Here is a 16,215-nt window from a genome sequence, read left to right on the forward strand (position 1 = left end):
TAGAGGCGCCCTTCTGCCTTTGGAGGGGTTCGATGGCAGGGGTGGTGTAAAGGTGCCGTTTGTGCAGTCAGCGGGAGAGGCTGAGTTCCTGTCAATGCGTGAGGGGGGATTAATCACGCAGCTACTTTTTAGGCATTTCTGTCATTTCCCCCCCGTTCTGTTAGCTTTTAAAGTCTTTGCAGTGGAGTACCGCTTCGTAGCGGATAGTCTATAAAAGCGGAATTTGTGTCCGCGGATCGTGTTCTGTCCCAGAGCAAATACAAGGGCGGCCTGTGCTGCTAGGGGAAGATGGATTTGTCGGAAAGATGAAAGGCCTTTAGTCAGAGGGCAGTACCCACTTAGGAAATTAATCCACCAAGGCCTCGGGGCTGGTGTCTCAGGTGTGGTTTTTACAAGCCTGCCGAGCCCTGTCAGCTCTGGAGCTGAAAGCAGCCGAGAGCAAACCTGCCTGCGAGCACCTGAAATGCAGTGAGGTGAAGTTCCTGCTTCCTCCTCCTGTTCCCACTTTCTCCTTGCACTGCTGTCCGCTGTTGCTTCCTCCAGCATTTGTCTTGGCTCCTGTGCTCCAAACGCTGGAGCAGCAGAGCTGTGGCAACGTAGAAAGTTTTCTGCAGTTTTAATCATTGAAGAGGCAATCCCTAGCAAAAAGAGGGGAGGAAGTGAGGCAGGAGAGGAGCAGGGGGAGTGGTAGAGAAGCAGTGAGGCATGAGATGGGTTCAGCTGTCTGGGGAGCTCTACCCCTGGGGTTCAGTTTGTAGTGAAAACATGGTTGCATAAGGTGAAGGAGTTCTTTCCTAGGCTTATCTGTTCCTGGGCAATTCCTCTCCCAGTTGCTTCTGACATTACATGTAAGCAAAGTAAGCTGATTCAACTTTTCAGCCTGGACAAAATATCTTTTGGAGGGGAGGAGATGATAGTTTGCCATTTTCATGGTCTGAACTGCTTTACTTTGCAATGAGAGAAGCATTTGGGGTGTAGTAGGTGGTGGGAACACACAGCTGGGAGGCAGGGGACTACTGGCAGCAGCAGCGTGCTTCAGCTCGAGAGATCCTTGGCCATTTCCCAGCATCTGCTTTTGCGTTAGAGTTTAGTAGTTATCTAGTCAAGTGAAGTCTTCAGACTTTCAGTGTCTCTTCTTTGTACTAGAAATAAGAAAGGAAAATAATGTTTTTTCTTCTGTTTTCAAGCCTTCTCAGGAGCTCAGAGCATGTGATATAGTCCTGAATATGGTCCAAACATTTCTGCTCTACTGGTTAATACTGCTGTTATGGTAAAGCTGTTCTTTACCTAAGTTGTCTTTTCTCAAAGCTCAACCTCTCCTTACATGTTGGGCGCTTCAATCTCTTAATCACCTTTGTGGAAAATTGAAAATTAAGCTATTTTTAATAGAAAAAAAAGTATATCCATTCTAATTACATTTACATTATTTCCAGTATTAATGTAGAACATGCATAAAGGAAGCAAATATTGTACTAATTTGAATATTGCAGAAAAAAGGTGCAAAAAGTGTGCAGGCAAAGAAAACCCCACCTCTTTTTCCATATTAGCTGACATTTTCATTACAGAAAATAATAATCTTCACTGAAATTTATTTGGACAACAAGTACTTTTGAAATACTAAAATTCTTATGCATGCCTGAGTAAAGTAAGACAAAGATGAATAAAAGCTGGAAGTTGGATGGGGGCTTTTGGGAGATCACTTGGTCAGTTGAAGGATGCTTCTTAAGCACTTAATTTTATTTTATAAAGTTGTGGTGTGCAGTTTTATGTTGTAGGCAGCCCACCATTTCCTTTGACCAGTAAGTTTCTGCCATCAGACTTGGGTTGCATGCTTGTACTGGAAAGCAAGATTATTTTTTTTTTTTAAATCAAAATTTTTAATTCAGTCAGGCACAAATTGGGAGTTTAAGCTGAGGGTTGTTGTGTAAGTAAATGGATCTTGTGGAGGCAGGTGAACAGTTAAACTGTTTCTGAGTATTAAGGTCCTTTTCATCATTGCTAGTCTTTCTGTTCCAGAGCTGCCAGACTGGAGTAACTCAATGGATAGCAGCATGCAGTGGATTGCTACAGACAACTGCAGTCCAGGGCCAGGGTGGATGGATGCTGTATGGTGTTTTCCAGGTATCAGAGTATGTTAAATTATGTGAAAAATGGGATAAGTTTCAATTAGAAAGAGTCATGGTTTTTAAATAGGCTTTCAAAAGTGGTGTCTTCACTGTCTGTGTATTGCTGAAATATCAAATACAGCTTAAAAGCTTTCTGGTGCTACAAGAGTGAGCTCCTACTCTTTATGACATGGTTGTCTTCATTCCACCTTTATAGTCTTTTAATGGATCCAAATTATCTGCCATGGGTAGATTAAATGCAGGAGTCTGAATGTAGGTGTCGTTTTTCCAAAGGAGCTATTACAAGCTAGTGAGAATTGCATGTAATTCCCAGCACTGTATGTCATGGGATGCCTCCACTGTACAGTAGCTTTGGACTTTCTAGTTCTGATGGTGTGTTTACCTCACACAGCACACTAAGTGGTGTTGTTTCAGTGGAAAGCTGAAACAGTTTTGCAGTTTTGTTTCCAGCTCTGTAATAACGTGTAGTGTCAGACTGTGTCTATCCATAGTAAATTAACTAGAACATCATTTAGCAGCACTTAATAATAAAGAGATGAAAGATATGTAGAAAATGGGAATAGTTGCAGGCTATCTGAACAGAATTAGAGTATATCTCTTGGTGTTTCCTTCTTGCATACAGTGAAATGAGAGATTAAGCCTCTTCCTTATATTCCCCTTCCTCTATATTACAATTTTTATCATCGAGCCATGACATTAGAAACTTACCTGTAGGCTCTTCAGCTTGGATGTCTTTTCTCAGAGAAGACCTTTCAGTCCTTGGACAATTGCTTATGATTTTTGTGACACAATCATACCATTAAAGCACCAGTCCCAAGGGGGTAGCACACAGTGTTGGGAGGAGAAAGGGAAATGAGCAGTTATAAAACTGATTGATAAAGTTGGGTTTACTATGAGCAACCAGCAGATTCAGTAGGTTTCTGGGAATGACCACTCTGAAAAAAACAGCATATTTACTTTGTCTGAATTTATTAATAAACAAGGTACTGCTAAGCTGTGTGTGCTGTGAGGCTGTGATAGGTTTTCTGTTTGGCATGTGGCTTCTTACCTGGAGATCCCACGCACTGCTACGTGGTAGTTTTCTTTATTGTGCAGTAGATCTGTAATACAGATCAGGTGCTGTGGAGTTACAGTGGTTGTAGTGGTAGCTTTTACCTTGTATTTGTTCTTCTCAAGTCTTGGCCACAAAGACAACTGAATCAGCTGTTAAAGCTGTAGATAAAAATAGCATAAACTCTGTTTCTCTGCAAGGACAGGAAAAATAATTGTTCTTTACCGAGTGACAAAAACCATAATTAGAAGTAGTGGGTGGGAAAATCAAAGCAGTTTTTCACCTATGGTTTTTGAGGGTGGAGTGTTCTGCCAGTCCATTCCATCAGTACATTTGCAGAACACTAGAAAATGTGTGGTGCAGAGCACTAAGCATGGACAACCATTTTGTTTGTGACTTATGATAATAAATTTGTGCTTTTTGTGATATAATTTTCTCAGGATTAGGCTGAACTGTAATTGGCTTGGAAGCAAACTAAGGGTAATTGGTCTAAAATTAAGTGTTTAATAGTAAATGGTAACTTTTTTTTTTCTTTTATCATTTTTCTAGAGACACAAGGCTGGCCAGTTCCAACTTTCTAAATGCTGTGGTGGATTGATTCAAGCCAATGGAGCCATTACACAGCAAACCAGATCATTTCACAATACAAATAAGGTTAGAAGAGTTTCATATTTTCATTTTTGGAGGGCCCACTGTGCTAGAGATAATACAGATACAGGTAACAAAACACTTCAAAACATGTAGGTGATGATTCAACTTCAATATAAAATGTTTTAGTATAGCATGAACAATAGATCCAGTAATTTGAGAAGTGCTCTCTGTCCCTTTCCAGAAAATGAAGTCCTAGCAGAAGAAGGTGCAGTTACAGTTGGGTTACCTGGAGTGAAGGTTCCAATGATAAGTTTGAGAGCTTCTTTCCAATGATGAAAGAAACTGAACGGAGAAGAGTAGTTATTGGGGTGGGGGGCAGGTGTTCCTCTCATACCTTTAAAAAGGGAAACAGAATTTGCCCATACGTATTAGAAGTGACAAGATATTTCCTGATTCTTTAGTTGGAAATAATGTGTAATGACAGTTTTGCTATCTGCTAAACACTGAAAATTACCATGCTATCTCCTAATAACACTAAATCATTGAGTAATTGCTTGTTGTTCATCTGCTGTTTTGTTCATTTGTGGTTTCTGCATCTCTTATTTTTATTGTCTTTTGTCTTGGAATAGAAGTTTTCTGGAGCATGAACCATCTCAGTAAGATTAATTTAGTACTTAATCCAAGGAAGTCAGTGTGTCCCAACTGATATATCTTGCTCCTGCTCTTGTTAACACAATGTGAAGGAAATGGTAAATTGGGATGTGTGCATGAGAAACAGCACACATAAGAGGACAGTAGGAAAACAAAAGTTAGGGATTGATGGGTAAAACTTACATAAAAGCAACAATCCCAGTTTGTCTGCTTAATTGTGTGTTTTGCTGGTGTAGAGTTAGAGGTAGATACTAAGAGGTATTTTGAATTAGTTATTTTGATACAGATAGACAAAATGAAGGAAAGCCTGGAGATGTGTGGAAGTGTACTGTTTGCATCTAGCTGTCAACTAGAGCTTTTCCTATTTTTAGTCAATTTTTCAGCTGATAAGGTAAACCAAATATTTTGCAGACACAGAGACTGGAGCATACAAAATTTACTCGCACACTTCACCATGGCCAGAGCTAAGAATGGGATACAGGCTCTCAAACATGATGTGTATCCCTGGTCCCTGTGCCTGCCTGCACAAGTGTCATTTGCAGAGCAGATCTGGGAGAGCAGTGGGTGACAAGATGGTAGGTCTAACAAGCCAGCAGTGGCATGAAGATCTTCACAGCAGGGGTCTAGTACTTGCTTTTGATGTATTGGAAAGGGCTAGGGGAGGGGTATGAAGGTTGAAAGATAAATTGGGAAGCTGGGAAACTTCCTGAGTAAAATAGCTTTGGTGTAAAAGGCCAGGCAGGATTTATGTCCAGAGAGGCAGCAGTTTACACAGTGTAGGTAATATTTGAAGTACATTTTTGGACTGCAGCCTCATCATTTTGTATAGGGAAGTACTTGCTCGTTGTTGAAATGTGAACTTTACTATACACTACTGGTGGGAAAGTGGTTAATGGTGAACTCCAGTTCTTTCATTTTCATATGTGGTGTCATTTATATTTCCTGTTATTTGCTTTGTTACTTTTGGATTTTGGGTATTGAACAGGTAAGTCAGTCTGAGGTGTGCTTGTGTCCATTTAAGTGTGTTGATGAGCTTGTTTTGAGTGAGTTATGAAGACATTTTTGAAGTTTCCTCTGTACATTTTCTAGATTTTTTACATATGCTTGTAGGACTGTTTGATTGCATTTGGCTGCAGTCCTAGCATTGGCAGGATGAGCTACATAAATCTATTCATAGGTTGAACCACTCACTGCTTAAATCCTCTCTGCACCTCCTGAGCTGGTCCAGACAGGCTTGCAGAAGAGTGAAGCAAGAGTCATGGCATTTTGTAGGAAAAGGCTGTTTTCCAGTCAGTTTTTTTGGTGGTGAGCTGGGAACAGTTGAATCGAGATAATTTTGGGTTTTAACTCAACTTCCTCTGCATAATGAAAAGTCCATACTGAGGGAGTCTCCATAATGCATATGTAGGAAGGAGGCATGTAGTAATATTAATCTGGAGTCACTAGGGGTTTACTATGATTTCAGTTCCTCTGGAGGAGATGGAAGTTGATTTAGTGAGCTGGGCACGTCAGTGGGTATTAGGACACAAGTCCTACACTGAGCATATCCCCTCGTTGCCTGGTTGGGTGGAGGCGTGTGGAGTTATCTTGTGATGTAAGTTTAGGTGTCATTTTAGTGTAGAGGAGAAGAGTGTGAGTATTGCATGGGATAATCTTGTAGAGAAAGTACTAAAAATTGGTTTAAATGTTCACATACATATCAGTAGACTCACTGGGCCTGTCGTGTGGCAGAGGGTGGGACAGTGCCTGTGCAGACACTTTTGTTCTGGGTGACAACAGAGGACTCGGTGAACAGATTTAATGGTCAACATTCAAAGCAAGGGTCTGAGTATTAAAGGAGGTCCTGGACATTGTTATGGTGTCTTACTAGGCAAGTGATGGATACTAAAATAGCACTGAGCATGTCTCTTCTTATCTACCTGAATATTAGGTATGATGGGGTTCAAAACATCAATAGCCATCTCTGGATAGCACACAAGTGCAAAGCATTTTATTTCAAATGATAAAACTTCTGTATGGATATATATAAGGATTGATTATGTCTCAAAGCTACAATGTTTGTCACCTTTACAGTTAGTTTTCAATTGAGTATAGCAACTTGTGCAGGGTATGTGTCTATATGTGTCATTCATGCCACTTAAAATATTACTGTACTAGTGCTAGGAAAGCTATAGAGAATACATCCAGAATGATGGGAAGTGTGAAAAGCCTTCAGTGTGGCAGGAGGTTCTTTTAGGATCCTTCTGAACTAAGGAGATAACTGATAGGCCTATAGAAGTCATAAAAGATACTGAAAAAGGGAATAGGAAGTGGTTGTTTGCAGCTTCTTACAGAAAAATTGGAAGCATCCAATGAAATGGCAAGGCTGGATTTAAAACAGGCACAAGGGAATTTTTTTTACATAACTAAACTGTGAAACTCACTCACACAATGTTATGGAGATTAAAGACTGGAGTGCTGAAGGTGCATCCGACTGCAGCTGCCAAAAATGAATAGGTGGGTGCATTTCCTAGTGCAGGAATGACTGTCAGAAGCTGGGCAGGTACACCTCAGGGAGCTGCAGGCTGTGTGCTGGGTTTTTCTGCTTTTGTGCCTTGTCCAAGTGTCTGCTACTAGTCTGTGTTGGAGATGGTGTCCTGGTCTGTTCATTCTGGCCATGCATGGAAGTCTTTATGTTGCTGAATTGCTTCCCTACTAAGAAAGTGCTTTTCTTAGTATGTTCATGTCTCAGGAGGAAGTGTTGAGGGTAAAATTCCAGTTACTTAAAGCAATGTAACATTTCTTTGGTCAGGGAACTTTCTCAGATTCTAATGGCTCTCAGCTGTATTCCTCAGGTGTACAGAGGCAATTCACATGCCTTAGGTTTTGCTTAGATGGGTAAAAAGTAGAGTGATTTGTTCATGACAAAGTATTTACTTTGCATACTTAATTCATTAGAGATTATTTCCTGGAGTACAAATGATAATTACTGGTGGCTGATTGCTAATGCCAGGATGCGTAGAGGCAGAATGCTATAAAAATTTCTTATCAGTCCAGTGGTGTTTCAGGTGTGTAGTTAATCTGGAAGAGAATGTTTATCTTCATGTTTGCAGACATTGCAAATTTGCAACTACCATTTAACTGTAGGGGGGATAACAATCTAGGGGAGCTTTTCAGTAGGGACAGTGGGTTCATGTATCTTCATGAGTTTTAAGATGGAGTTGATTGGTTTATATAACATGTAAATGCTCTAGAATACAGTATGCCTGTGAGAGTAAGAGAAGGCATGTGAGAAGTTAGCTTTATTTGCTCTGTTTCTGTGATTTATTTGCTAGTTTTAAGCCCAAGACACATCTAGAAAGAGTATGGGAGTCTAGAATGGGAGCCATATTTTGGTAAGCAGGTTTCTGTCCAGAGTTTGAGTCTGAGCTTCCAATGACATGTTTTTATCAAAACTGTTATGCAATATTTTCTTTCATAAACAGAAGAATGTCACATAGGAAAAACTAATATTTTGCAGAGAAGACCTAGTTATGTGTGTGTTTTGTTGAACAAAGAAAGTAAACAAACCCCCTAAAATTCTCTATTAAACTTGTAGCTTTTCTAAGTAAAATGATTTATCAGATTTAATTGCTAAGAATGATGTATGTGATATTTCAATTTTACAGCATCTCTCTGCAAAAGATTCCTTGCAGCCAACTGAAGAGAAAGTGGGTCCTTTCACAAGGATAATAGAAGCAATGGGTTTCACAGGACCACTGAAGTATAGCAGATGGGTAAAGCATTCATTTAATTCTTTTGGGTTTTTGACACTTTCAGAGTTCTAAAAAGCAAAGAACACCCCCCCCAAATTTTTTTCTTATGATAGGAGCAGTGCTTAATGGAAGAGTTCTAATTATTACCTGTGTAAATTCATGTTTTGTGATGTGAGGAATAATAAGCCATAGCTTGAACCTTGCTTGATACATGCATTGCCATCATTGACATAAAGAGAAATAATGTATTTGGGTTGTAGAGTCTTAGGCTTTCTTGATTTCTTCAGATATCTTATTTTCCACTTCATTTGTGCACTTACTGTCCAAGTCAAACACCCCCATAGATGATCATCCTGTCTAATAACGACCAATTGCAGGATCTAGAAAGAATTTAATTACAGGAAAAGCATAATATAATATTTGTGTCCTGTGCTCCTCCAGCCTACAACAGTTGTTTGTTTTAGGACTTACAGGTTTTTTTCTGTAGTATCTATTAATGGGCTTTTCTTCTATAAATTTGTCCAGTTACTCTTTGAACTCCTGCAAGTTTATAGCTTCTGTAGCATTCAGTATCAGGGAGTTCCATAGCTTGAGTACCCCTTAGAGAAAGAAGTACAGTTGTTTTCAGTTGATGCTTCTTAATTTTGTGCTTCAACAGAATGGTGATTATTCTTTCCTTGGAGTGTATGTACACGTTCTTCCTTCCACTGATGATTTCCTATATTCCATAATAGCTTAGTCTGTCTCTGGACTGAGGAGACTTAGCCTATCTTGTTTCTGTTATTTGAACTCTTTTCATGTTTTGACTTTTCTTTGCCCTTCTCTGAACCTCTTCCAATGTTCTCTATCTCTGTGACAGGAGGGTCTCCCAAACGGCCAGTAGTGAGGTATGTTCAGACTGCTGCTCGAGTCACTGTTCGTTAGTAGCTGACTAGGACAGAGTCACAAATAGGCTCTCCTTTTCTGTGTTTTCTAAGTAGTCCTTTCATAAAGCAGTGATTAACCTTGACTAAATGAGAGCAATTCCATAAGAGACACCTCAGTTCCTTATGCAGAAGGAAGAAGAGGTGAAATTCATAACTTCTTTGCTCTGAACTAGGACACGGAATAAAAGATTGAGGGGAAAAGGCAGTGTGAAGGAAGGGCTGAGCCCAGCTGTGCAGGAACTGAAACCTTTAAGGTGCTTTGAATATCTGCAAGGTGGAATGGACCTCCTCTGAGACTGCTATAAAACTTGCTGGTTGCATCTAGCTCCTCTGAAAGAAAATATGAAGAAAAGATAACTGGGGGGCTTAGGTATTTTGCTTAAAATCAGTTGCTGTCGATCAGGTGATGCTAAACCTCATGACAGAGTAGTTTCCTATGTGCTTGTGTACATACTGTTGTAAGAAAGATTCTTGTTAGCTCTAAGTGTTGAATTGGAGCTCTCCTTAACTGCTACTCTTTACTGCCTGTTTTTGGCTAGGGAACTTGGGTTTGGAGAGAGTTATTTTGTGGTTAGGGCCCAAGAGATCCAAGTTAATTTTTGGCCTTGCCACTGCTCTCTATGAGGTCTTAGGGAAGTTTCTTTGTATTTCTCTGCTTTTGTACATTTTTCTTCTCCTTTCTCCCACATCTCTTCTACACCCTAAAACTTCCATGATTAAATTTCACCAGTTTCTCCCTTATTTCTTGCCTTATTTAAGGACTAGATTGCAGGAGGTTTTCTTTACAATATATTTTTAATGTCTAGTAATGCCTGGTCTGGAGCAATAGCTTTCACTGGAGAGATCTCTATTCCCAGGCCAGGCAGCATTTCCTTTAAAAAGGAAACCTCCAGATCTCCAGTAAGCAGTGTAAATTGTTTTCTGCAAGAAGTTTAGATGGGTACTTGGTTTTTGACAGAAGCCTGAGATTAATGAATAAGGAAAGTAATGACTTCTGTGTTTCTACAGCAGGAGATCAGTTGCAACTTATTTTTCTCTTGGTTGGAGGAGACACAAATAATTACTTTGGTAATTTGAAGTGCCATTTAACAGGGTTAGGGCTGATCTCTGTAGTATAGTGAGCACTGAGATGACCCCTAGTATATGTCACTTGAAAAAAAAAAAAAACAAAGCCAAACGAAACCCCAACAGAAAACCCAACCCATAACAACCCAAACCCAGTGCTGCTCCCTGGCTTAGGTAGGGGAGTAGGCTCTGGAGTTTTCAAGTTTTTTAATTTTTTCTCCCCTTGATATTAGTAAACAGGAATGACTGACAGCTCTTCTCTTCAAGGTCTTTGCTGTCAGTTATTGTGCTCTTTGAGGCTTTGGCATACTTGGCTGTTAGAGATGATGCACTGAAGGTGTTTCCAGTACAGTGACATGCCAAGAACTAAATTGGAAGTGCCAAAGCCCCTGAGTATACCTCATGTCTTTCATCATTTGGGATTTATTTCTCACTTGTGAAACTTAGTTGGTCAATTTTCATAGGAAAAAGGGTATTTTTAGGACATGTCTGGTATGTCACTTCTTTAATAGAATCATAATATTTAAAACTTAAATTATACAAAACACTTTGAGTGGTATATGTCAATTAAACTTATTGGAAGAAACCAGGACTTGTGAATTGGCATTTTTGGCATCTCTGTAAGGAAAGCTGTTTCATTTATTTTTTTGTAACAACAGTATTATATTAAAGTAGATTTGGAAGGGTATTAAAGAAGCCATTTAATAATTTTTTTCCCTCACGGCAAGATTGATTATGTTTGTGTCACTCCTGGGAGATAAAACAATTCAGTGTGCTCCTGAAAATCTCAAGGGGTTGTGATTGTCAAAAGAAGTCTTTTCGGAAAATGATAGTTTGTATGTTTAACAAAACCAGTAGTGTTTACTAGCTCTGATGTTGAATACTTTAAGTATTGTCTTTTCTTTTTCTTTAGAAAGTGAAGGTAGCAGCTTTGCGCATGTACACGTGCTGTGTGGAGAAAACTAACTATGAGGAATTTTTTAACAGTAAGTAATGGACTTGATGATATCTGGACTACTGCCCTGCTGAGAGAACTTACGATGAAAATTCATTATATATATATTTAGAGCAGTAAATATGATAGCAGAAAGACTTGTCAGACTTCCAGAGTGCATGGTAACCTAGAAGCTGACAGCATTCCCTTGAGCTCTGAAGTGGCAAGTGTTCAAGGGCAGACTGTGGACCCTGGGATCGTTACGTTTTGCCCGCTGTAATGGAGAATAAGAACAAGGGTGGGAGAGTTAAAAAGCAGAATATCCTGGGCTTTGAAGAATATTGCCTTATTTATTGCCAGGGGTAGGATGAACTAAGAATCCAGGTACCACTTCCCTTTTTGCTGTGGTCAGACTGTGTCCTACCCTGCCCCATGACAGGTTGTTAGAAGGTCCAGTGTAACTGGGATGCAGGTGTGAGAACTATCCCCATTCACTGCTGCACAACTTTTTTTTGTGATAGATTACAGGGTCCTACCTGTCATTTTTCTTTATGGGTGAGGCAGGTTTGGCTAGAACTTTAAGAGAGTTTTTACATTTTACTGAATTTGACAGCATTAAACCAGGATATGTCTTTTGACTGGGTGGAGAGTATAACCAGAACAGAGACACAAGTCCCTCCTTTAAGTATATAGGAATGATATTGCCTTGAATAGTGATGGCTTTTCCATGTTCCACACAGTTTTTTAGCTATTGGCTAAAAAGTATGTTGTTGCTTTTATTAGTATCAGATATGGCAGTTGGGTGGAGAAGATGCTTTTGAGACCTATATAAGCTTCAGTTATATTTTAGTCTTATGCCAGTGTGATTTTTCTGGTAGTAAATCCATTGCCTGGATCTGGCCTGTCACCTGAATTCCTGAGCTACCAAATGCTTTCTTATGGCTTTACAGTAGCACCAGCTAATGTACCAGCACACGTTGGGGCTGCTGCTGCCTCTTGACAGGGATCAGCTGAAGTGACATCTTTGTGTGTTCATGTCATGCAGAGCTTTTTGAGGGTGGTTTGGTACCTGGGTGCTTTGCTGCTATGAGGTTTTCCAATGGTTTTCAGAAGGTTTTCCAAAACTGTGATGTGGTTTCAGCAGCTGCAGGAGCAAGAGAACTCTGTGAGCAGTAGGATTCATCATTAGTGATCAAAAACTTAGAAGCTCATTTTTCCTGTGGACACACTCTCCCCAGCTGCGTGTCCTCTCTGGTTTTCTCAGATAAGTTCTCTTCTGTTTGTCACATTTTCCTGTCAGAGGTTTTGCTGTTTTTTACTGGGTTTAGCTCTCTCTGCTTAACAGGTTAATAATACAAAGATATATAAAAGTTGCCCTGCATTAAAATTTAAAATAATTTCAAAACATGCTTGTGAAAAAGATACAGACACAGATTTTCAGGCTTAATACTGAGGAAAATTACTTTAGCTGTATTCTTGCTATTGTCTTCCCATTTTGAAGAGGAAATCGCTGGAGCTCTCCCTCACTTTTAACAGATCACAAACAGCAGGCACCCTTTGCTTCAAGTTTCACCATTTTCTCCAGAATGTCTTTGTTGCTCTTTTTGTCTTTTTGCTCTGTATGAGTTTGCTAGTAAGAGTTGTAGCCATTCCATCTCTGAATTTACATGCAGGAAGACCTATGCTTGCATTGACTTGGGATGTTGTTAAGTAAGAAACAAGATAGTTCAGTTTGCTGAGTGTGTGAAGCACCCATTGGTGTTACAAGAACGCCTGTGGTGTTGATGTCTATGTTTGTGTTTCCAAATAAATAATTCCTTTCATATAAAAAAACATACATAAGAAGTTTGTTACTTCTGTCTACTTGTAATTGCAGCTGTTTGGGGGATTAGCTCTAAAATTTAACAGGCTTGTGAGCCATGTTTAAAATGTAGTTGCCCTAAAAGACAGACTGTGTGGAGTAGGCAGGAACCTCTTAAATGAATTTTTCTCAATGAAGAAGCTTTAGGCTGTGGTTCCATAGGCAGCTGAGTCAAAGTAGTCAAAGGGAAAGGGCTCATTTCTCAGTTTTCTGCTGCCTGAAAAGAAAATTCTCCACTGAAAGAAAATGGCCTGATTTTTTACTGACTTCCTTGTTTTGCTGTGCTGGTGAATTACAATGGTACATGGAGGGCTCTGATAAAGAGCAGCTGTAGCATGAAGTGGTGAGAAGGATATGGCTAGGAGAAGGGAACATGAAGTAAGATATCCAAGTTCCAGTACAACTCACCATGTCTTTGTTGAACTATGTCAGTTAGGAGGTGTTTTGTTTTTTTTTTCCTATTCTGAATTGCTGCTTTTTCAAATAAAGATGGGCATCACTTCAGCTGGGACTGTAGCTTGCTGCCAAATGAGCAGCCTGTGGGACTAGTAGGAACAGGAAACAGCTGACTCTTAACTTCTGCCCTTGGTGATGCAGCAAGCACCAAGGTGACCCGAGACCATACTGGTGTGGGTGCTGCACAGCCCCAGGATGAACTGCACTGCTTAGGAAGCCTAAAGAGTAGTAAAGGTAGGGCCAGGGACCCAGCTCAAGTCTGCCTGAGCCAAAGCTGGCTCTGTGTAGGCCTAGTGCTACATTGATGCTTTGTTGCCCCCAGCAGTTCTGTCTCTAGTTGAATTGAATGCCACTGAGATACCCAGGTGACCTGCACAGAATCAGCTCTGGTCTCTGGAGAGCTGATTAGCTTTTTCTCTGCTGTTTGTGAGAGTTGTTTGCCTCCTGAGCTGGCCGTGGAAGCCGTGCGTCCATGCACGTGTAAAACCATTTGGGGTTGCATTAACCCTGCTTGTGTGGTGTGGTTGTGAATCATGAGTAACAACTGCAGTGTGGCCTTCTGGAATTTGGATTGGAGTGTGGATGTTGTCAGGTAGTTCTCTGACAGAGGTGACATAGAGTGTGAACACTGGATAGTATGGGGTTGAGGACTAGGACACGACAGCATTTCATTTCTTGTAGGCTGTCTTGCTATCTCAGTACATTTCTGTTGGTACATAGTGAAATTCCAGAGACTTTGTTATGCACTATAAGCCCTGTGAACTGCCTCTCTCTGTGTTATGTCTTAGAACAGCAGTTCCCAAAATACAGACTACGGATATCCAAGTCATGAGGACACCCTAGTGTATAAAAGAGGTGTTGAGAATCTAGTAGTATACTGCAGTTGATTTTATTCTGCCTACAATTCTGTTGTCTCTTTGGTTTGTGATCACCCATGGACAAAACTTTGGGAACTTTTCTTTAGAGCCTACATCCCAAATCTCCACAGTGCTGCTTATTTGGAAAGTGGAGCTGTTCCAGGACTCCAGCTGTTTCTTGTTTACAGGAGAACATAGTAGTAGTAGAGGGAATATCAAGATTACTGGTGCCAGGCTTCCTGTGCACAAAGCTGGCAGGCTCTAACAAAATGAAGAAGGTAGCCACCTCTGAGGAGAGTGTTTGATGCCTGACCTTGTACTTGAAAGGTCAAAAGTGCTTTTAGGATCAGGTAGATGATACTGAGTGCTGAGCTGAAGTTTGTCTGATGAACATGGAGTGTAAGGTTACCCTGAATTCATCTTCAACTGTTAATACTGTTAATTACTCCACTGTCATGCAGCTGCAGTAATTAAGAGTGGCCCTATCAAAACAGCCTTTCAGATGGCTTCTGGTGGGGATACCAAGCAGCTCAGAAGGGCTGGAGTTTACCTACAGGACTCTAGATTCTTCTGTCTCCCTTAGCCCAGTAGGTACCTTATAGGCACTTGCTGCTGTCTGTCATGCTCAGGGGAACACTGACATGATACATCTGGTCTTCTGCAGGATGTGAGAATATTATCCCACTGCATCCTTCCTGAAATTGTAGTAGTGGCAAAGATGATCTGTAATGAAAGTCCCCCTTCAGGGTTTGCATTCCTTACCTGATGCATTTAAGTGCAGAATAGAACTGGAGGAAGAAGTATGTCCTCATGACTGTGAGCATTCATGTCTCTTATCATACACAGACCTGTGAACAGAATATTTCCTGTGGGCAGAATAGCTTTATTCCCCAACTGAGAATCACAATAATTTCGTAGTTAGTTTTAACATCAGATTTTTTTCCTGTCTCTACCTGTATTCTGAAGGTAATAATTTTCTGTTTAATTTTAGGATGGGTCTTTCTCCCCAGTTAGCTTCCTGGAATAAGGTGTTCCAAGCCCCCAGATTTTAGAACTGCATTCTTTTAAAAACCTGGTATCTGAGGGCAAGCCTGTTGCTCTAAGGGAGGCATCCCTCCTTTACATTTACAGTGTAGATGGTCCTAATACAGAAGTTAAAAAATGAATTCTAAAAATAGATGTACAACACTTGGAAAGTTAGAGAAATTCTTCCCTCCTAGGTACTGAATAGGTCTTTAAAAACTTTTCGTGTTTCCAGTAGTAGAGGTGTGAAATCACTCACTTTGCTTTCCCCTGAAGAGTGATTCCTGTGGTGGGAGACTGATACATGGTAACCTCTACTTCACAAACCTCTGTCTGTTGAACTCAGTATTTTACTGTAAGTCTTGTTTGTGGAACCTTCATTGAATGAAATTATTTTAGTGCAAGCATTGTGTACTCTTGCCCTAGTTACAGATGCCTTGGCATGCCTTTAGGTCAAAGTAATCATTTCTAGGCACATGAACCATTTGTAATAGGAAGGGGAGAAGGGGGAGGGAAATTGTATTTAATCTCCAAACACAGACTGTTAGTATCTTTAGAGTGTCTTAAAGGTGGCATAGTTGATGTATGGGCACTGATGCTGAAGCTTTCCACCTCGCAGGCAGTGATGGAGTCCTCTCACTGAGGAGGGAGAAATGCTGTTGATTTGTTTGCTGCTTCTGGTGGTTGCCTGACCACACTTGGCATCAAAAAGAAAGAGGCTGTGAAAAGTACTGCTCCATGATCCAGGTGAATCTCCTTGGTTATGCTTGAGAGCCAAGGAGCATAGGGGTCAGAAAGGAATATATTCAACATAGAAAAGATAAGGTTGACTTCCTTGGGGCACAACTGACTGCAGAGTCCATTTCTGAATACTTCTGGCTTTCTTACACCTAGGCTTGAACAGTACACAAGATAAGACCAAGTGTTGAGTGACAAGGTG

The 16,215-nt window shown here is 40.4% G+C and overlaps 1 protein-coding gene across 1 annotated transcript in view; it reads left to right on the forward strand.

The window, feature by feature from the left end:
- Nucleotides 1–1,982: 1,982 nt before the first annotated feature.
- Nucleotides 1,983–16,215, forward strand: part of LOC103768169 (ubiquinol-cytochrome-c reductase complex assembly factor 1) — a gene marked incomplete at its 5' end in the record, with an annotated part of 43,445 nt that continues 29,212 nt past the window's right edge. The window contains 4 exons of the mRNA XM_008935306.1: nt 1,983–2,121; nt 3,727–3,831; nt 8,067–8,174; nt 11,058–11,130. Coding sequence (XP_008933554.1) covers nt 1,983–2,121; nt 3,727–3,831; nt 8,067–8,174; nt 11,058–11,130 — 425 coding nt within the window. The remainder of the gene's footprint in view (nt 2,122–3,726; nt 3,832–8,066; nt 8,175–11,057; nt 11,131–16,215) is intronic.

This window comes from Merops nubicus, unplaced genomic scaffold (genome assembly GCF_000691845.1).
Source record: "Merops nubicus isolate BGI_N331 unplaced genomic scaffold, ASM69184v1 scaffold13312, whole genome shotgun sequence".
NCBI lineage: Eukaryota > Metazoa > Chordata > Aves > Coraciiformes > Meropidae > Merops > Merops nubicus.